At 45.3% G+C, this 23,183-nt stretch overlaps 1 protein-coding gene across 4 annotated transcripts in view; it reads left to right on the plus strand.

Annotated features, from left to right (window-relative positions):
* LOC139265645 (nicotinamide riboside kinase 1-like) overlaps positions 1–23,183 on the plus strand; it is a 97,995-nt gene that overhangs the window by 69,149 nt on the left and 5,663 nt on the right. For 2 of the 4 annotated variants that reach the window (XM_070882823.1, XM_070882832.1), the window contains exons 3-9: positions 14,339–14,429; positions 19,159–19,207; positions 20,382–20,538; positions 20,964–21,035; positions 21,117–21,223; positions 21,752–21,835; positions 22,071–22,122. In XM_070882823.1, the coding sequence (XP_070738924.1) occupies positions 14,339–14,429; positions 19,159–19,207; positions 20,382–20,538; positions 20,964–21,035; positions 21,117–21,223; positions 21,752–21,835; positions 22,071–22,122 (612 nt within the window). The other 2 variants (XM_070882841.1, XM_070882851.1) reach the window with 2 other exon arrangements.

The raw sequence follows: 23,183 nt of genomic DNA on the forward strand, positions 1-23,183 counted from the left end.
CTCTTTCATTTCACCTTTGCGCCCAGGAGGACGTTGTGATATGGCGTGAGACAGGGATTGTATGATGGGGAAGGTCGATTGTCTCGCTGCCTCTGCTTCCTCCGCCATAGATCCTCGAGAGCGAGGTCCACTGCCAGTATAACCCCCGAGACTTGTAGCAAGTGTTGTAGATTGGAGCTTTTCAGAAATAATTATGGAGATTTGTACTTTCCAGAACACTCTCTGATACCAAAGAGCCTTGAAATGAATAAAGAAAACGTTTTCAGTAGCAGGAAGTAGCAAGTAGCACACAGCCACTCAAACTTCAAAAACCTGTTAGGTCCGTGTGATTGGTGATGATTCCTTTAAACAGCGTCGCTGGAGCTGGCTTTCTGCTGCTGCATGCCAGCTGTAGCTGTTGTTGCTTTCTCCAGCCGATAAGTTCACTGGCTGTAGTGAAGTTGGGAGGGTGTCAAGTGAATGTTGCACAGTCACTGACATCACAATCTCCATGATGGCAAGGACCCCAGCATTCGCGTTCAGTGGCAATGCTACAGGCAATATGGCGTGCGGCGCTGGAACCGGCATCAAGTGACATTAAAGCTTCCAACAGTGTTTTAGCGCCATCTCGTGGCTAACGTGGCAAAAAACACACAAATTTGGACGTGTTTATTTGCAACACCTAAAGCTCTGATTGGATCCCCTTGATCACAGGCCTGATTGTTGATTGGTCCCCTTGGGGGATAAGACGCACCCAGCAGCTTCTCTGGAATGTGAAATTAGAACCGCCCTGCCTACGTAATCACTGACTTTGCAAAGTGTAATATGAGCCATTCTGTCTGCCGACTCCAGACAGAACAGAGCTCACTTAGAAAAGAAAGGGCTCACTCTCACGGGTTAAGACTTTCTCCCACCCCCACAAAAAAGTTCCTGCCCCCACCCCCCAGGAGCCTGACCACCCCCCCCACCCAAGTTTCTGACCTCCCCCTGCGCCCCCCTCCCACCCTCCCCCCAAGTTTCTGACATTCTCCACCCACCCAAGTGCTTTACCTCCTCCCACCTCCCCCACCTGAGTTCCTTTCCTTCTCCCCCTGACCTCCTCCTTCCAACAAGTTCTGAACTTACCCCGACCAGCCCCACCCCCACCCCCCCCCTCCCCGCCATAGATTCTGTGTGGGTCACGGATTACTAACAGGTTTATTGGGTATGAATTGAATAGTGACAGTGTCGTGACATCCGGATTTCATCCAATCCAATTATATCACTTGCCACACACACACCGAGAAATCAACCAGGCGTAGGGGGAGGAGAGGGAGAACGTGGTGTAAAAGGGGTGGGGTTGGAAGAACGTAATCCATCTTACAATCTGGATCATGTTCTCACTCTCCAACCCCCTCCCCCCCGTTTAGACCTGGATCACGTTCTTCCTCCATCCCTACTGTGCTCTCAGTGCTCTTTATCCCCATCTCACTGAGTTCTTGACCTACTTTCCCTGAGTTCCCTCTCTCCCCCATCCGATCCCCATCCTCTCTCTGCCTCCTCCCAGTCTCTCTCTGCCCCTCTCTCCCCCAGTCTCGCTCTCTCTCTGACTCTCTCTCCACCATTTTCTCTCTCTCTCTCTCTCTGCCCCCTCTCGCTCTCTGCCTCATTCTCCTCCACTCGCTCTCTCTGCCCCAGTCTCCCCCACTCTCTCTGCCCCAGTCTCTCTTTCTCTCCCCCAGTCTCTCTCCCTCTCTGTCCCACTCTCTCTCCCCCACTCTTTCTCTGTCCGACTCTCGCTCTCTGTCCCAGTCTCCCTTGGTCTCGCTCTGCCCTCGTCTCTTCCTCTTTCTGCCACAGTCTCTCCGTCTTTCTGCCCCAGTCTCTCTCTCCCCCCCAGTGTATCTTTCTCTCCCCCAGTCTCTCTCTCTCCATCACCAGTCTCTCTCTTCCCCCCCCCCCCCCCCGGCCTCCCTGCAACACTCTCCCCCAATCTCTGGCTCTCTGCCCCAGTCTCACTCTCTCCCCCACTCTCTCTCTCTCTCGGCCCCAGTTTCTCTCTCTGCCCCAATCTCTCACTCTCTCCCACCTCTGATTTCCTCTCTCAGAAGGCCGTGAAAATGTTTGTGTAGATAATCACAGCGATATTCTAGGGAAACACCCTGGAGGCTCGTTTAGTACAGTCCTTGATTGTTGATAGATAACCCAAAAGCCCCAGAAGCAGGCTCAGATCGAGCTCCATGCTCGACAATGTGGTTTGACTCCACTTCCGGCTTCCTCATATACTGTACTGCGCATACGCGACCGGATCAAGCGCGTATGCGCAAAAAGGGGCAGAGTCCACGGTGCACAAAAACACTCGTGCAAATAATCACTCTACACGAATTTCTCCCGCAATATTTTTTAAACGGTGTGAAATTATTAGATGTTGGTGTTCAGAGAGATTTAGGTGTCCTCGTACAAGAAACACAGAGACTTAGCATGCAGGTACAGCAAGTGATTAAGAAGGCAAATGGCATGTTGGCCTTTATTACAAGGGGGTTGGAGTACAAGAGTAAAGAAACGTTGGTACACTTGTACAGGGCCTTGGTGAGACCACACCTGGAGTACTGTGCACAGTTTTGGTCTCCTTATCTGAGGAAGGATATACTTGCCTTCGATTTGGTGCAATGAAGGTTCACTAGATTGATTCCTGGGATGAGAGGGTTGTCCTATGAGGAGAGATTAAGTAGATTGGGCCTCTACTCCCTGGAGTTTAGAAGAATGAGAGGTGATTTCATTGAAATATAGAAGGTTATGAGGGGTATTTATAGGGTAATTGCTGAGAAGTTGTTTCACTTGGCTGGAGAGTCTAGAACTAGGGGGCATAAGGGGTCGGCCATTTAGGACAGAGATGAGGAGGCATGTCTTCATAGAAACATAGAAAATAGGTGCAGGAGCAGGCCATTCGGCTCTTCGAGCCTGCACCACCATTCAATATGATCATGGCTGATCATGTAACTTCAGTACCCCATTCCTGCTTTCTCTCCATACCCCTTGATCCCTTTAGCCATAAGGGCCACATCTAACTCCCTTTTGAATACATCTCACGAACCGGCCTCAACGACTTTCTGTGGCAGAGAATTCCGCAGGTTCACAATTGTCTGAATGAAGAAGTTTTTCCTTATCTCGGTCCTAAATGGCTTACCCCTTATCCTTAGACTGTGACTCCTGGTTCTGGACTTCCCCAACATCGGGAACATCCTTCCTGAATCTAACCTGTCCAATCCCATCAGAATTTTATATGTTTCTATGAGATCCCCTCTCATGCTTCGAAATTCCAGTGAATATAAGCCTAGTCGATCCAGTCTTTCATCATTTGTCAGTCCTGCCATCCCGGGAATCAGTCTGGTGAACCTTCGCTGCACTCCCTCAATAGCAAGAATGTCCTTCCTCAGATTAGGAGACCAAAACTGTACACAATATTCAAGGTGTGGCCTCACTTAAGGCCCTGTATAACTGCAGTAAGACCTTCCTGCTTCTATACTCAAATCCTCTCGCTATGAAGGCCAACATGCCATTTGCCTTCTTCATCGCCTGCTGTACTTGCGTGCCAACTTTCAATGACTGATGTATCATGGCACCCAGGTCTCGTTGCAACTCCCCTTTTCCTAATCTGTCACCATTCAGATAATATTCTGCCGCCTTGTTTTTGCCACCAAAGTGAATAACCTCACATTTATCTACATTATACTGCATCTACCATGCATTTGCCTACTTACCTAACCTGTCCAAGTCACCCTGCAGCCTCTTAGCATCCTCCTCACACCCAGTTTAGTGTCATCTGCAAACTTGGAGATATTACATTCAATTCCTTCGTCTAAATCATTAATGTATATTGTAAATAGCTGGGGTCCCAGCCCTGAACCTTGCGGTACCTCACTAGTCACTGCCTGCCATTCTGAAAAGGACCTGTTTATTCCTAATCTTTGCTTCCTGTCTGCCAACAAGTTCTCTATCCACTTCAATACATTACCCCCAATACTATGTGCTTTAATTTTGCACACTAATCTCTTGTGTGGGACCTTGTCGAAAGCCTTTTGAAAGTCCAAATACACCACATTCATTGGTTCTCCCTTGTCCACTCTACTAGTTACATCCTCAAAAAATTCTAGAAGATTTATCAAGTATGATTTCCCTTTCATAAATCCATGCTGACTTGGACTGATCCTGTCACTGCTTTCCAAATGTGCTGCTATTACATCTTTAATAATTGATTCCAACATTTTCCCCACTACTGATGTCAGGCTAACCGGTCTATAGTTCCCTGTTCTCTCTCCCTCCTTTTTTAAAAAGTGGGGTTACATTAGCTACCCTCCAATCCATAGGAACTGATCCAGAGTCTTTATAATGTTGGAAAATGACCACCAATGCATCCACTATTTCTAGAGCCACTTCACTCAGAGGGTTGTGAATCTTTTGAGTTCTCTACCCCAAAGGGCTTTGGATGCTGAATCATTGAGTATATTGAAAGCTAAGATAGATAGATTTTTGGGCTCTAGAGGAACCAAGGGATATGGAGATCGGACAAGAAAGTGGAGTTGAAGTCAAAGATCAGCCATGATCTTACTGAATGGCAGAGAAGGCTCGAGGGGCCATATGTCCTACTCCTGCTCCTAATTCTTATGTTCTTATTTGCCCGATATAGACAGCTGTCCAGGATAAGCGGCGATGGTTTAAGTGGTGTGGCTTGCAGTAGGAAGTTGAAATAAGCAAGGAAGTTGGGCAGAACTTTTTCACCCAAAGGCTAAAAGAGTTGTGGAAGATATTATCAATGCAGTTCACTTAAGTTGGTTATTGTAAATGGGTTCAAGAGAGAATGGAATGACCCACGCTTTTCATAGATTTTGTCTCCTGCTTCAAGAAGAAATGACTCTGCATCTGTAGTGCTTAAATTGTTGTCACTTTGGCACATCAATGTGTTTGCATTATGATATAGCATGTGTAGTACACCAAGCTAACTTGAAGGTCAACAAAGGTAATAGGGCAATTGTGACTAAGGTGACATCAGGAAAAAACAGAAAAAAGTTACAGCTATAGGTACTTTATCTGAATGCGCGAAGCATTCACAACAAAATAGATGAAATAATAGCGCAGATAGAAATAGATGGGTTTGATGTAATAGCCATTACGGAGTCGTGGTTGCAGTGTGACATAGAGACATAGAAAATAGGTGCAGGAGTAGGCCATTCGGCCCTTCGAGCCTGCACCACCATTCAATATGATCATGGCTGATCATTCCCTCAGTACCCCTTTTCTGCTTTCTCTCCATACCCCTTGATCCCTTTAGCCGTAAGGGCCATATCTAACTCCCTCTTTAATATATCCAATGAACTGGCATCAACGACTCACTGCGGTAGGGAATTCCACAGGTTAACAACTCTCTGAGTGAAGAAGTTTCTCCTCATCTCAGTCCTAAATGTACTACCCCTTATCCTGTGTCCCCTGGTTCTGGACTTCCCCAACATCGGGAACATTCTTCCCGCATCTAACCTGTCCCTTCCCGTCAGAATCTTATACGTTTCTATGAGAACCCCTCTCATCCTTCTAAACTCCATTGAATACAGGCCCAGTCGATCCAGTCTCTCTTCATATGTCAGTCCAGCCATCTCTGGAATCAGTCTGGTGAACCTTCGCTGCACTCCCTCAATAGCAAGAACGTCCTTCCTCAGATTAGGAGACCAAAACTGAACACAATATTCCAGGTGAAGCCTCACCAAGGCCCTGTAAAATTGCAGTAAGACCTCCCTGCTCTTATACTCAAATCCCCTAGCTATGAAGGCCAACATGCCATTTGCCTTCTTCACCGCCTGCTGTACCTGCATGCCAACTTTCAATGACTGATGAACCATGACACCCAGGTCTCGTTGCACCACCCCTTTTCCTAATCTGCCGCCATTCAGATAATATTCTGCCTTCATGTTTGTGCCCACAAAGTGGATAACCTCACATTTATCCACATTATGCTGCATCTGCCATGCATTTGCTCACTCACCAAACCTGTCCAAATCACCCTGCAGCCTCTTAGCATCCTCCTCATAGCTCACACTGCCACCCAGTTTAGTGTGACCTGCAAACTTGGAGATATTACACTCAATTCCTTCATCCAAATCATTAATGTATATTGTAAAAAGCTGGGGTCCAGCACTAAGCCCTGCGGCACTCCACTAGTCACTGTCTCCCATTCTGAAAAGGACCCGTTTATCCCGACTCTCTGCTTCCTGTCTGCCAACCAATTCTCTATCCGCGCCAGTACATTACCCCCAATATCTTGTGCTTTGATTTTGCACACCAATCTCTTATGTGGGACCTTGTCAAAGGCCTTTTGAAAGTCCAAATACACCACATCCACTGGTTCTCCCTTGTCCACTCTACTAGTTACATCCTCAAAAAATTCTAGAAGATTTGTCAAGCAAGATTTCCCTTTCACAAATCCATGCTGACTTGGACCGATCCAGTCACTGCTTTCCAAATGCGCTGCTATTTCATCCTTAATAATTGATTCCAACATTTTCCCCACTACTGATGTCAGACTAACCGGTCTATAATTATCCGTTTTCTCTCTCCCTCCTTTTTTAAAAAGTGGTGTTTCATTAGCTACCCTCCAGTTCATAGCAACTGATCCAGAGTCGATAGACTGTTGGAAAATGATCACCAATGCATCCACTATTTTTAGAGCCACCTCCTTAAGTACTCTAGGATGCAGACAATCGGGCCCCGGGGATTTATCGGCCTTCAGTCCCATCAATTTCCCCAACACAATTTCCCGCCGAATAAAGATATCCTTCAGTTCCTCCTTCTCACTCGACCCTCCGTCTCCTAGTACATCCTGAAGGTCATTTGTGTCTTCCTTCGTGAAGACAGAACCAAAGTATTTGTTCAATTGGTCTGCCATTTCTTTGTTCCCCATTATTAATTCACCTGAATCCGACTGCAAGGAACCTACGTTTGTCTTCACTAATCTCTTTCTTTTCACATATTTATAGAAGCTTTTGCAGTCAGTTTTTATGTTCCCAGCAAGCTTCCTCTCGTACTCTAATTTCCCCCTCCTAATTAAACCCTTTGTCCTCCTCTGCTGAATTCTAAATTTCTCCCAGTCCTCAGGTTTGCTGCTTTTTCTGGCCAATTTATATGCCTCTTCCTTGGATCTAACACTATCCTTAATTTCCCTTGTTAGCCACGGTTGAGCTATCTTCCCTGTTTTATTTTTACTCCAGACAGGGATGTACAACTGTTGAAGTTCATCCATGTGATCTATAAATGTTTGCCATTGCCTATCTACCGTCAACCCTTTAAGTGTTATTTGTCAGTCTATTCTAGCCAATTCACGCCTCATGCCGTCGAAGTTAGCTTTCCTTAAGTTTAGGACCCTAGTTTTTGAATTAACTGTGTCACTCTCCATCTTAATGAAGAATTCTACCGTATTATGGTCACTCTTCCCCAAGGGGCCTCGCACAACAAGATTGCAAATTAGTCCCTCCTCATTACACATCACCCAGTCTAGGATGGCCAGCTCTCTTGTTGGTTCCTCGACATATTGGTCGAGAAAACCATCCCTAATACACTCCGGGAAATCCTCCTCCACCACATTGCTACCAGTTTGGTTAGCCCAATCTATATGTAAATTAAAGTCGCCTATGATAACTGCTGTACCTTTATTGTACACATCCCTCATTTCTTGTTTGATGCTGTCCCCAACCTCACTACTACTGCTTGGTGGCCTGTACACAACTCCCACCAGCATTTTCTGCTCTTTGGTATTCCGCAGCTCCACCCATACCGATTCCACATCATCAAAGCCAATGTCTTTCCTTACTATTGCATTAATTTCCTCTTTAATCAGCAACGCCATCCCGCCTCCTTTTCCTCTCTGTCTATCCTTCCTAAATGTTGAATACACCTGGATGTTGAGTTCCCAGCCTTGGTCACCCTGGAGCCATGTCTCTGTGATGCCAATTACATCATATCCGTTAACTGCTATCTGCGCAGTTAATTCGTCCACCTTATTCCGAATACTCCTCGCATTGAGGCACAGAGCCTTCAGGCTTGTCTTTTTAACACACCTTGCCCTTTTAGAATTTTGCTGTAATGTGGCCCTTTTTGTTTTTTGCCTTGAGATTCTCTGCCCTCCACTTTTACTATTCTCCTTTCTATCTTTTGCCTCTGTCTCCCTCTTGTTTCCCTCTGTCTCCCTGCATAGGTTCCCATCCCCCTGCCATATTAGTTTAACTCCTCCCCAACAGCACTAGCAAACACTCCCCCTCGGACATTGGTTCCGGTCCTGCCCAGGTGCAGACCGTCTGGTTTGTACTGGTCCCACCTCCCCCAGAACCCATTCCAATGCCCCAGGAATTTGAATCCCTCCCTTCTGCACCACTCCTCAAGCCACGTATTCATCTGAGCTATCCTGCGATTCCTACTCTGACTAGCATGTGGCACTGATAGCAATCCTGAGATTACTACTTTTGAGGTCCTACTTTTTAATTTAGCTCCTAGCTCCCTAAATTCATTTCGTAGGACCTCATCCCGTTTTTTACCGATATCGTTGGTACCTATGTGCACCACGACAACTGGCTGTTCACCCTCCCTTTTCAGAATGTCCTGCACCCGCTCCGAGACATCCTTGACCCTTGCACCAGGGAGACAACATACCATCCTGGAGTCTCAGTTGCGGCTGCAGAAACGCCTACCTATTCCCCTTACAATTGAATCCCATATCACTATAGCTCTCCCACTCTTTTTCCTGCCCTCCTGTGCAGCAGAGCCACCCACGCTGCCATGAACTTGGCTGCTGCTGCCCTCCCCTGATGAATCATCCCCCTCAACAGTACTCAAAGTGGTGTATCTGTATTGCAGGGGGATGACCGCAGGGGACCCCTGCACTACCTTCCTTGCACTGCTCTTCCTGTTGGTCACCCATTTACTATCTGGCTATGTACCCTTTACCTGGGTTGGGAACCAAATATTCCAGGATACTTGACTTTTAGAAGAGATAGGCAAAATGGAGAATATCGGTGGCTTGGAAAATCAAGATGTATAATCATTTTGGTTGGAGCAAAGAAACAAGTGGCAGAAATCACTGATGGGAGTCGTTTATAGGCCTCCTCACAATAGTTGTAGTGTCGGGCACAGTATAAATCTGGAAATTAGAGATGCATGTAACAAGGGTAATACAGTCATCATGGGAGACTTTAATTTTCGTATCGACTGGGCAAACCAAATTTGAAGTAATAGTGCAGAGGATGAGTTCATGGAATGCATTCAAAATCAGTATGTTGAGGAACGAACTAGGGAGCAGGCTATTTTAGATCTAGTATTGTGCAATGAGACAAGGTTAATTAATAACCCTGTAGTAAAGGAGCCTCTTGGGAAGAGTGATCATAATATGATAAGAATTTTATATTTAGTTTGAGAGTAACTTAATTAAGTCCGAAACAAGGGTCTTAAATCTGAAGAAAGCAAACTGCACAGGTATGCGGAGTGAGATGGCTAGATTAGGAAACTAGATGAAAAGATATGACAGTACATAAATAATGGCAAACATTTAAAGAAACAACTCATAATTCGCAACAAATATATATACCCTTAAGGAATAAAAAAAATTCACGGGAAAATTGGTCCAACTGTGGCTAACAAGAGAAGTTAAAGATAGTATTAGATTAAAGGAAGAGTCTTATAATATTGCCAAAAAGAGTAGTAAGCCTGAGAATTAGGAGGATATTAGAATTCAGCAAAGGATGACCAAGGAATTGATAAAGAGAAAGAAAAGAGAATGAGAGTAAACTAGCAAGAGACATAGGGCCCAAGTTTCGGGCCGTGCCTAGAACGGCGCAGCCCCGACCTGGACGCCCGTTTTTCACACCACAAAGTGTGCCTAAAAAAAACTTCCAGATTCTCCAGCTCCCTGCTAGTCCTCTGGCCCTCGGCGCGGCGCAGCACGAGCTGTAGGGGGCGGAGCTAGGTCCCTGCACTGAAAACAGTGCCGGGACCTCTGCACATGCGCGCTACAGTGGGCGCGCATGTGCAGTAGCTTCAGGCGGCCAAATCTGTGTGGGAGGGGCCCGAAGCACGCAGCCCCTAGCCCTGGCCCAATGGCCTCACTGGGGCTGCGTGAATAAGGCTGCCTCCCACACCCAGCTCCTGCTTCCTCCCGACCCGACTCAACTCCCGCTTCCCCCCCACCGCCCCCCCCACCCGCCCCCGGACCGGACCCAACTCCCCAGACTGGACCCGACCCGTGCTCCCGACCCCCCTACCCACCCGGACCCGACCCAACCTGACCTCCCTCCCCCCGCCCCCGACAAGAACCGACCCGCGCTCCCTCCCTCCCCCCCCCCCCCCCCCCCATACCCGAACCAACCCGACCTCCATCCTCCTCCCCCCGATCCGACCCGTGCTCCCGACCGCCACCCACCCCCTCCCCCCCCCCGGACCCGACCCGACCCGCGCTCCCGACCCCGGACCCGCGCTCCGGACCCCGGACCCGAACTTCCCTTTAAACCCCCTCCCCTCCCCCCCATTCCCTATGCCTGATTTGTAACCTAAGCCTGATTTTCTAAAGTGTAGACAAGGTTTTTTCGAGCGTACAAAAATCTTCACTTACTCCATTCTAAGTTAGTTTGGAGTAAGTTTTCACTGCCGAAACTTTGAAAACAGGCGTAAGTGGCCGGACACGCCCCCTTTTGAAAAAAAAATTCTGTTCCAAAGTGAAACTGTTCTAACTGACTAGAACTGGAGCAAACTAAATGCCGAGAATTTGAATTTCTAAGATACTCCGTTCTACACCAGTTACTCCAAAAAATCAGGAGCAACTTAGGCCGAAACTTGGGCCCATAAAAACAGATTGTAAAAACTTCTATCGATATGTAAAAAGGAAGAGATTAGCAAAAGTAAACCTAGAGAAGAGTGGCATTACAGGCAGAGACAGGAGAAATTATAATGGGGAATAAGGAAATAGCAGCAACATTAAACAAATACTTTGTACAGGTTGAACCTCTCTTATCCGAAACTCTCAGGACCTGGCCTGTTCTGGATAAGGGATTTTTCCGGACGAGGGGAGGTCACATTAAATTGGATGGTTCAGGTACTGAGCAAGGGGATATCGGGGCTGACTGACTTGGGGCTGGGAGTGCGGCAGAGAGGAAGGACTTCAATTTGTTCATGTCGGAGTTCTGCGCAAGCGCCACCCAGTGGGCAAGGAGTGGTTCTGGATAAGGGAGGTTCAACCTGTATCTGTCTTCACAGAAGAAGGCACACAAAAAGAAATCGGAAGTAGTGGGGAACCAAGGGTATAGTGAGAACGAGGAACTTAAATAAATTAGTATTAGTAAAGAACTCGTACTGGAGAAATTAATGGGACTAAAAGCTAACAAATCCCTGGACCTGATGGCCTACATTCTTGGGTTTTAAAAGAGGTAGCTATAGAGATAGTGGATGCATTGGTTGTCAACTTCCAGAATTCCCTAGACTATAGAATGGTCTTCGCGGATTGGAAGGTAGCAAATGTAACCCTGCTGTTCAAGAAAGGAGAGCGAGAGAAAACAGGATATTATAGACCAGTTAGCCTGACATCAGTAGAGAAAAATGCTAGAATCTATTAGTATAGTATTAGGCAGTCCCTCATATCGAGGATGACCCGCTTCCACACCAAAAAGGGGTGAGTTCACAGGTGTTTCAATGAAGGACCTGACATTCTAGGTCCCAAACTATATATTGAAAGATGGAAGATGCCTGTGCGTGGATTTTTTTAACGTGTGGTGGCCATTGCACACCAGCCACCACATGGGCTTGATAGAGCTAGGTCTTGGTCCAGTGGCAAGGGTTAACCACGACGGCTGGAGACCAGCTCTGCTGCACGGACCTAGTGCGATCTATTATTGGGGACGTGGTGACAGGGCACTTAGAAAATCATAACATGATTGGGCAGAGTCAACATGGATTTATGAAAGGGAAATCGTGTTTGACAAATCTGTTAGTTTTTTTGAGGTTGTAACTAGCAGGGTAGATAAGGGGTGACCAGTGGATGAAGTATATTTGAATTTTGAGAAAGCATTCAATAAGGTACCACACGAGGTTATTACTCAAAATTAGTGCTCTCAGGAATGGAGATAATATATTAGCATGGATTGAGGATTGGGTAACCGACAGAAAATAGAGAGTCGGAATAAATGGATACATTTCAGGTTGGCAGGCTGTAACTGATGGGGTACCGCAAGGATCAGTGCTTGAGACTCAGCTATTTACAATCTATATTAATGACTTTGATGAGGGGAGCGAGTATAATGTATCTAAAATCAAAATACTGCTTATGCTGGAATCTGAAATTAAAAAATGCTGGAAATCTCATCAGGTCAGGCAGCATCTGTGGAGAGAGAAATAGAGTTAACGTTTCAGGTCGATGATCCTTCGTCAGAAGTTTGCTGATGATACAAAGCTAGGTGGAAAGTAAGTTGTGAGGCGGATACAAAAGACTGCAAAGGGATATAGACAGATTAAGTGAGTGGCCGAGAACATGGCAGATGGAATGTATTGTGGAGAAAGGTGAATCTACTTTGGTTGAAAAAAATAGAAAAGTAGAATATTTTTTGAATGGTGAGAGATTAGGGGCCCAAGTTTCGAGCCGCGCCTAGAACGGTGCAGTCCCGACCTGGACGCCCGTTTTTCGCGCCACAAAGTGCGCCGAAAAAAACCCTCCGTATTCTCCACCTCCCTGCAGGTCCTCTGGCCCTCGGCGCAGCGCAGCACGAGCTGTGGGGGGGCGGAGCCAGGTCCCTGCGCTGAAAACAGTGCCGGGACCTCTGCACATGCGCGCTACAGTGGGCACACAAGTGCAGTAGTTCCAGGCGCCCGAAACTGAAGCACGCAGCCCCTAGCCCTGGCCGAATGGCCTCACTGGGGCTGCGTGAATAAGGCTCCTCCCACGGCCAGCTCCTGCTTCCTCCCGACCCGGACCAGACCCGACACCTGCTCCACCCCCCCGCCTCCGGACCGGACCTGATACCCGCTCCCCCCCGGACCGGACCGGACCCGACTCCCGCTCCCCCCCCCGGACCCGACCCGACTCCCGCTCCTACTCCCGCTCCTGCTTCCCCCCCCCCCCCCCGACCCGACCCGACCCAACTCCCGCTCCCCCCCTCCCCCGACTGGACCCGACCCGACTCCCGCTGCCACTCCCCCCCCCCCCCCCCCGCCGACTGGACCCGACCCGACTCCAGCTCCCCCCTCTCCCCTCTGCCCCCGCCCCCGGATGCTGACCTCCCTCTCCCCGACCTGACCTCCCCCTCCCCCCGACCCGAACCGAACCGAACCTCCCCCCGAACTGAACCTCCCTCCCCGACCCGACTCAACGCCACCTACCTGTAAATCTGGTGCTGGGGACGGGCCCTGCCCGAAGTCTCGGGCCCGGCCCATTCAGCCTTCGGTCCCGACGGCAAACCGCTGCCTGAAAGGCCTGCCTGAAGCACTTTTACACAGGTAGGAACATGGTTTATTTAATCTTTTCTTTGCTTATAAATTTTATTCAAGTTGGATTTATTTGTATAATATTTGTATAAGTATAACTAAGGATTTATTGATAGAATTTAATGACTTCCCTTCCCCCCCCCCCTCCCCCCCTCGTTCCCGACGCCTAATTTGTAACCCGCACCTGATTTTTTAATGTGTAGACAAGGTTTTTTCAAGCATACAAAAATCTTCACTTACTCCATTCTAAGTTAGTTTGAAGCACGTTTTCACTGTGGAAACTTTGAAATCAGGCGTCAGTGGCCGGACACGCCCCCTTTTGGAAAAAAAATACTGTTCCAAAGTGAAACTGTTCTACCTGACTAGAACTGCAGAAAACTAAATGTGGAGAAATCCGATTTCTAAGATACTCCGTTCTACACCAGTTGCTCCTAAAAATCAGGAGCAAATCATGTGGAAACTTGGGGTCTAGGAAATGTTGGTATTCAGAGGAACCTGGGTGACCTAATAATGGGGTCAACATTGACATTTGGGCACCAAATCAACAGAGTGCAATTTTGAGGCCACAGCCTTTTTTGCATCAGGTCAGCAAGCTTATGGGGTGCTAAACAACATCCCAATGCAGCTATCCAGATAATGACTGGCCAAGGTAAGTACGGGGTTGGGGATTGGAGTCGTAATCTCAGTGGACGGGATCCTGACGCAGAAGCGCTCTAGATTATTTTTGTGGGACTTGGAAGTGCACTTCTGTGACAATGTTGAGGTATTTTGATGGGATGTGACACTCTAGAGTGCTGATATAGTCTGCTTTGTCTGATTTTATTGCAATACACAATTTTATTTTACATAAATAAATTAGTGTTGTCTCTTTTTAATTCAGCATGACCAATGGTGGAAAAACTACACTTGCATGCAGACTTAAGAAAGCACTTCCAAACAGCTTTTTACTATGTCAAGATACATTTTTCAAGGTAACAACATAAAATACTCCAATTATTTTTATTTTAACAATTTAAGATTTGTCTGATATTACTTTAAATGCATTATCAATGGTTTTTTTTATTTGTTCATGGTATGTACGTGTCGCAGGCAAGGCCAGCATTTATTGCCCATTTCTAATTGCCCTCGAGAAGAGTCTTTTTGAACCGCTGCAGTCCTTGTGGTGAAGGTACTCCCATCGTACTGTTAGGGAGGGAGTTCCAGGATTTTGACCCAACGGCTATGAAGGAACGGCGATGGTGTGTGTCTTGGAGGGGACTTGGAGGTGATGGTGTTTAAAAAAGGGGGCAGACAAAAGGCAGGTAACTATAGGCCGGTTAGTATAACATCTGTAGTGGGGAAAATGCTTGAAGCTATCATTAAGGAAGAAATAGCGGGACATCCAGATAGGAATAGTGCAATCAAGCATACGCAACATGGATTCATGAAGGGGAAATCATGTTTAACTAATTTACTGGAATTCTTTGAGGATATAACGAGCATGGTGGATAGAGGGGTACCGATGGATGTGGTGTATTTAGATTTCCAAAAGGCATTCGATAAGGTGCCACACAAAAGGTTACTGCAGAAGATAAAGGTATGCGGAGTCAGAGGAAATGTAGTAGCATGGATAGAGAATTGGCTGGCTAACAGAAAGCAGAGTCGGGATAAATGGGCCCTTTTCGGGTTGGAAATCGGTGGTTAGTGGTGTGCCACAGGGATCGGTGCTGGGACCATAACTGTTTACAATATACATAGATGACCTGGAAGAGGGGACAGAGTGTAGTGTAACAAAATTTGCAGATGACACAGTGGGAAAGCGGGTTGTGTAGAGGACACAGAGAGGCTGCAAAGAGATTTAGATAGGTTAAGCGAATGGGCTAAGGTTTGGCACATGGAATACAATGTCGGAAAATGTGAGGTCATCCACCTTGGAAAAAAAAACAGTAAAAGGGAATATTATTTGAATGGGGAGAAATTACAACATGCTGTGGTGCAGAGGGACCTGGGGGTCCTTGTGCATGAATCCCAAAAAGTTAGTTTGCAGGTGTAGCAGGTAATCAGGAAGCAAATGGAATGTTGGCCTTCATTGCGAGAGGGATGGAGTACAAAAGCAGGGAGGTCCTGCTGCAACTGTACAGGGTATTGGTGAGGCCACACCTGGAGTACTGCGTGCAGTTTTGGTCACCTTACTTAAGGAAGGATATACTAGCTTTGGAGGGGGTACAGAGACGATTCACTAGGCTGATTCCGGAGATGAGGGGGTTACCTTATGATGATAGATTGAGTAGACTGGGTCTTTACTCGTTGGAGTTCAGAAGGATGAGGGGTGATCTTATAGAAACATTTAAAATAATGAAAGGGATAGACAAGATAGAGGCAGAGAGGTTGTTTCCACTGGTTAGGGAGACTAGAACTAGGGGGCACAGCCTCAAAATACGGGGGAGCCAATTTAAAACTGAGTTGAGAAGGAATTTCTTCTTCCAGAGGGTTGTGAATCTGTGGAATTCTCTGCCCAGGGAAGCAGTTGAGGCTAGCTCATTGAATGTATTCAAATCACAGATAGATAGATTTTTAACCAATAAGGGAATTAAGGGTTATGGGGAGCGGGCGGGTAAGTGGAGCTGAGTCCACGGCCAGATCAGCCATGATCTTGTTGAGTGGTGGAGCAGGCTCGAGGGGCTAGATGGCCACCTCCTGTTCCTAATTCTTATGTTCTTATGTCCTTCTAGATGGTCGAGGTCACGAGTTTGGGAGGTGCTTTTTAAGAAGCCTTGGCAAGTTGCTGCAATGCATCTTGTAGATGGTACACCATCATCATAGGCAGTCCCTCGAAACGAGAATTACCTGCTTCCATGCTGAAAAGGGATGAGTTCACAGGTGTTTCAATGAAGGACCTAATATTCCAGAACCCGAACTACATCTTGAAGGTTGGAAGATGCCTGTGCGTGGATTTTTTTAACGTGTGGTGGCCATTGCACACCAGCCACCACATGGGCTTGACAGAGCTAGGTCTTGGTCCAGTGGCAAGGATTGACCAAGGCGATTGGAGACCAGCTCTGCTGCACAGACCTAGTGTGCACACATATCGCAATGTGGGCTGGCCCGTGCTGCCCCTGAGCCCTCGCCTCTTCTGGGCCCTGATCACATCCCTCTATGAACTCTTGCCGCTCCTTTGCCCCGATCTGGCCACTCCTGCTGTACCTGCCTGCACTGCAATCAGCTGTCACCCTCCTGCAGCAACACGCGCCGCTCCCTGAGGTGGCATGCCACCGCAAGCTGCTCCCTCTAATGGCCTCGGCCTGCTGATGGTCTTGTAGGCCGGAACTGTGCCGATTTCCGGGCCGGGCCGCCGCACGCTGCTCCCTCTAATGGCCCCGGCCTGCTGATGGTCTACCACCTAGAAGGACAAGGGCAGTAGGCGCATGGGAACAACATCACCTGCAAGTTCCCCTCCTGGTCTCACACCTTCCTGATTTGGAAATATATCGCCGTTCCTTCATCCCTGGGTCAAAATCCTGGAACTCACTCCCTAACAGCACTGTCGGAGTACCTTCACCATGGACTGCAGTGGTTCAAGAACTGCAGCCACGATAGCCAACAAAAGTTCTTCTCAAAATCTATAAGGCAATCAGCCAAGCCCCAAACAAAATAGTTATCACCCAAATTCATCCATCTCTCTCACCCTTCTGCCACTTTTTGCAAAAATGCTTCTAATGGCTTTTTGAAAGATTGCAAGGAGTCATTCAATAACAACAATTTCCATTTATATAGCACCTCCAACTAGAAAAACATTCCAAGGCGTTTCACAGAAGAATAATCAGACAAAACGCACCTTTGGCTGCTGTTCCATAAGCCATTTATCCTCTAATTGAGGTCATCCAAAACTCTGCTGCCCATACCCTAACTCGCACCAAGTCCTGTTCACCCATCACCCCTGTGCTTGTTGAACTATATTGGCTCCCGGTTAAGCAACGCCTCGATTTTAAAATTCTCATCCTTGTTTTCAAATCCCTCAAAGGCCTCGCCCCTCCCTACTTCTATAATCTCCTCCAGCACTACAACCCTCTGAGATATCTGTGCTCCTCTAATTCTGCCCTCGTGAGCATTCTTGATTATCGTCGCTCAATCATCGGTGACCATGCCTTCAGCTGCCATGGCCCTAAGCTCTGGAATTCCCTTCCCAAACCCCTCCCTAAACCTCTCTTTCCTTCTTTCAGACATTTCTTAAAACCTATCTCTTTGTCCAAGTTTTTGATCAGCTGCTCTAATATCTCCTTAAGTGGCTCAGTGTCAAACTTTGTTTGACAATGCTCCTGTGAAGCGCCTTGGGACGTTTTACTACTTTAAAGACGCTGTATAAGTTGTTGAGAAAAATAAAACTTCCAAACTTACTCCCTACTTTCTCAATTTAAATGGACGGTCCCGAGTTCTACTTGATCCCATCAACTCAAACAATCTATCCACTTGTATGTTATTAATGCCCTTAATAAGGTCTGGGCCTTTGCACTGAATCCAACCCAAGGCATGACGCCTATCTCTATGGCTGTTTACTGCGGCATCGCTAATCACCTCAGCTATTTCCTTCAGTACCCTTGGATAAATTAAATCTGGCCTTGGTGATTTTTCTGCTTTGAGCCTCTTTAATTTAGCCCACACCATTTCCCTTGATATGTTTAAATGACGCATTTGAGTTTTCATTTCATCTGCTAGACAGGGGCAGATCCAATCCTCTTTCAGTTAAAAACAGATACAAAGGCCCTGAAAATTCATGAGGTTCTGCTGGTCCCTTCTAAGAGTTATGGCAGAAAACTGGCAGAACCCCTCAGAAAATGGCAGGGGTCCAATTGCATCAGGTTGTCACCATTTCCCAAACCCTCCACACACCCCTTACAAAGGCTTCAGAGAGTGGAGCCAGGAGCATGGACTCCCTGTGTTGGTAGTTACAGCTTCATTTGGAACTCAGTGTAGTTTTGGATGTAAATTAGGTGCTGACCCACTGACCTGCAAACTCCCGTGGGGTCAGCATTGGAGGGCACCAGAAGGCATAATGCCAAACTCACCATCCTATGCATTATCAGGGCCAAAGTATTTGTTCAAATCTACTGTCATGCTCTTGGAGTCATCTATAATTCTGATTGAGTCATCCTGCAACCATCCTTTTTGTTCTCTAATCAACCTCTGAACTAATATAAACAAAAAAAATGCTTTCTCATTACAATTGATCAAGTTCAACTATCCTCCTTTCTAAATTCAATTTAGTTGCTTTTTAATTTTTTTTTGTTAACAATAACTGCTTTTTACATCTTTCTCTGAAAGACTATTTATTACCGTAAGCCTTAAAATACCTATTTTGAGGCTTCAAGTTGCCTAATTAAATCCCCAGGAACACTTTGTGGCTTACTCTCATCACGCACACTACTCATAGCGCTTCTCAATCTTTCACAATTAAAAAAAAATTTTTCATCTCCTTTGCTTGTTGCAATAATTCTCACTCAGCTCCATTTACCATTTAACTATTAGGTCTCTCTTCACTTCTGTACACTGAAAACATGGCGCCAGCATACCACTATCCCTACACTTTCCACAGCTCCAAGCTTCAAATCTTATAATCATGTATGCCAAAAATTGAGACTAATCTTTTAAACTGTGAACCAGGAACCATATTTTGGAGTGAATTTACATCTAATTATGCTTTTATGTTTGTTTGTTTTCATCCAGCCTGCTGGTGAGGTAGAGATTGGAGAAGATGGGTTTCAGCAGTTTGATGGTAAGATTTGTCACATCTCAGGCAAAGATTTTTTTATGCAAATGTCATGTATGTAGACCATGTATACTAACTGTATAGTCACATAAGGTGTGCCACCAGAGGGCACTGCGGTGGGAGACCTAAAGGTCACCTGCAAAGGTGTGCAAGGCCCAGTATAAAAGGCTGCCCTGCATGCTTGTGCCTCACTCTGGAGTTACGATAAATGGGACTAAGGTCACAACAGCTCAAGTACAATACTAGACCTCGTGGAGTCATTCATAAGTGTTGTGTATGTATATACCCTGTACACTCAATGTACAGTTACATAAGACCAATGAATGTATCTTTACACTGTATACAATATGCCTCTACCACCAGAGGGTGCAACTGGTGGAGAACTAGAGGTCACCTGCACACTGCAGGTAACCAAGTATAAAAGGGAGCTCACCTTACTGTAACCTCATTCAGGAGCTGCAATAAATGGACTAAGGTCACAACAGTTCAAGTGCAATACCTTACCTCGTAGAGTCATTACTAGAGTGCTTACAGATGCAACAATAAGGGTATTAAAGACAGAACAGCAACAAGCACAACATGGTGGTCAGAATTTTTAATTCAAAGGAATAGAGGTTTTTTTAGACTGATATGGCCTAACTGAAACTGTTCTAGGATCTCTCTTTCTATGTTTCAACCTTACAGGAACCTATAGGAACAAGTAACAAATGTTGACAGATACTGTAAAAGATGTTGGCAGATGCAAAAAAAAATTGTCTTAGCATTGAAATGTTTAATTTCTTTACCTCTCCTTGTATCTGTGATGTATTCTCAACTAATCACCAGGAGAAACTCATGCAGTATCTTCCCTTCTTCAATCTCTCCTACCCCTCTGATTTCCCCCACCCCCACAGACCTGAAATGTTCCACCAGGATGTGACACTCATTTTGTTACTAAGTAAGACTGGACTAAACTCTTGTCTCCATCGATGCTCCAAACCAAGTGATAGCCTTGGAACTCAAACCAGTGAGCTTCCACAGAGAGATGAAGAGGAGCTTTGCTGACTATACTATAAAAGACAGAAAAAGAAAGACTTGCATTTATATTGTTACATTTATATTTTATTACGTTAACGCGTATGTTTCTTTTAAGAGCATTAGATTCTCACCTGACAGTAATTATTTCATTAATGACTTTTAGTCATCACAGCTCTGGATATGGAAGCAATGATGAATACAGTTTATGCCTGGATGAAGAACATGGATGCTGCACAAACTGAACAAGCAGCTCCAGCTTTATCAGAGAACAAAGGCCTCTATATCCTAATAGTAGAAGGTTTCCTCATTTACAATTATAAGTATGTTTCCTGTATCTTTGAAAAACTCAGTTAACGCAATATGCTAATTATTTTGTATTATATTTTTATTAAACTATTGCGCAGAAACTATAGATTAGGAAATTATTGGACTGATTGGTGTCAAGGTTACAGCTTTGCATGGAATATGGGATTGCTTGTGCCACAGCAGTGTGAAGTTCAATATACGTTGCCGTTGCCAACTGCTGAGGCACAAAAATAAATGAAGGCTTAATGCAGGAGAGTGTTTGGCTTGTGATGGACTTCCACCAGTTCCCATTCAAACTAATTTAGAACAAGACATTTGAAGAGGAACTTTGTGAATCCTGCCCTCAGTCGCAGGTTAATTATGATTTGAGTGAGCTGATACCTATGATTGAATTCATAATGCTGTATATAGTGCTTTTCATACCTACATATGTTTCCAGGCCTCTAAATGATGCTTTTAATCAACGCTATTATCTCTCCATTCCATATGAAGAATGCAAGAGACGAAGATGGTAAGGAATGATTTAAAATATTTTTAACCACATCATTATTATCAAATTATCTAAAGCTATGAAAGAATCTCTTTACTTTAGTTCAAGGGTCTATAACCCCCCTGATCCACCTGGAAACTTTGATGGACACGTGTGGCCAATGCACCTCAAAACCAGAAAAGAAATGGAAGAGAAAGTAGCCAACATAAGTAACCGTTTTCACTTTTGTTTTCATTTGTAATTGTTTTCTGTCCTAATCAGCCTGTGAATAACAATTTAATGCCAGAATGTTGTAAATTATAATTTCTAAATACTAGTGCTGCTAACCAGAATTTTGTAAATAATTTAAAAAAAATCAAATTAATGTTCAGAAATTGGTACATATGTCTCCATATTTTAACTTCTAATGTATGAGCTGAGCATAATAAAGAGTGATTTTAGGCCATCCAAATTCTATCCACAGCTGTAAATGTTACCATGAACAGAAACTATACAATCTTTTTTGTGTATAAACCACTGTTGTGTAATATGTTTTTAATAAATCGAGAGGTGCGATGAAAATCTGTTTATACCTAGGTGGTTAATTCATGTTTTAACACCTGCCATTTTCAATGTTCTTGGCATTTATGGTATTTTGTACATTTTTAACTGTGAGATAATGCTGACAAAAATTACAATGTTTGACTTTAGAAAATTACTGAGAGCATCAAATGATCCAAATGTGTTTTTTGCCTCAGTTTTCTTGGATGGAACAAAACCCCCAGAGGAGTTGTTTGCTCGAGTATATGAAGATATTTTAAGGGAAGTTCAAAAACTCCAAGGTTAGGTTTTTTTTCTTATGGTTCATGCTTCTGTTCGGTACTTCTCTATCGCGCAGTATATTGATGGAAAATTGACTCAAGTTATTTTCAGTCCACAGATCAGCATTGATGTGGAATATAATGCATGGTTTGCAGAACAGAAAAGGAGGAGAATAATTTTTAATCAATTAAAATACGTTTATAGAAATTGTGCAAAACTTGCCAATGTGCTTATGTGTTTATGCTAATTGATCAGGTAAATATCAAGATTTGCAGAGCAGAGCCAACCTGATCAACAGGAAAAAATTGTAAGTTAATTAAAAAGACATACATAACATACAAAATTGGTTACCATAAAATTAGGTAAAAGGGAGGTACTTAAAAGGTTGGTACAATTTTAAAGTGGGTGCAGGAGCTGAGACCTGGGGGTGTACATACACAAATCTTTGACGGTGACGGACAAGTTGAGAAAGCTGTTAAACAAGCATATGGGATCCTTGGCTTTATAAACAGAGGCATAGAGTACAAAAGCAAGGAAGTTATACTAAACTTTTATAAAATCACTGGTTAGGTCCCAGGTGGAGTATTGTGTTCAATTCTGGGCACTACACTTTAGGAAGGATGTCCAGGACTTGAAGAGAGTACAGAGCAGATTTACTAGAATGGTACCAAGGATGAGGGACTTCAGCTACGTGGAGAGACTAGAGAACCTGGGGTTGTTCTCCTTAGATCAGGGAAGGTGAAGGGGAGATTTAATAGAGGTGTTCAAAATTCTGAAGCGTTTTGATAAAGAGAAAAACAAACGCAAAACACTGTGGATGCTGGAAATCTGAAATGGAAATAAGGAGAAATATTTTCCAGTGGCAAAAGGGTCAGTAACCAGAGGACACAGATTTAAGGTAATTGGCAAAAAAAGAGGTGAGATGAGGAGAATTTTTGTTACACAACGAGTTATCATCTGGAATGCACTGCCTGAAAGCGAGGTGGAAGTAGATTCAATAATAACTTTCAAAAGGGATATGGATCACTACTTGAAGAGGAAAATTTGCAGGGCTATGGGAAAAGAGCTGGGGAATTGCACTAATTTCATAGCTCTTTTAAGGGGGAGAAATTTGAGAGCGCCCGTTTGGAGTGCTAACTTTTAAAAGTAGAAAAGATTAGTGGCAGCCGCTAATCTTTTTGTACTTTAAAAAAATTCGGGCACTAAATCAGACGCTCCACTTCCTTCCTGGAGTGCAGTCGGCAGCAGGCAAGGCGGTGAGTGAAGCAGGGCTGCACACTGGGCCGTGCTGCACTGCCACAATGAAAGGCTCTTTCCCTCCCTTAAAGGGAAGGGCCATCACTGCAGGCTTAGCAGCCACAATTCCGC

The sequence above is a fragment of the Pristiophorus japonicus genome, chromosome 1 (genome assembly GCF_044704955.1).
Source record: "Pristiophorus japonicus isolate sPriJap1 chromosome 1, sPriJap1.hap1, whole genome shotgun sequence".
In the NCBI taxonomy this organism is placed as follows: domain Eukaryota; kingdom Metazoa; phylum Chordata; class Chondrichthyes; family Pristiophoridae; genus Pristiophorus; species Pristiophorus japonicus.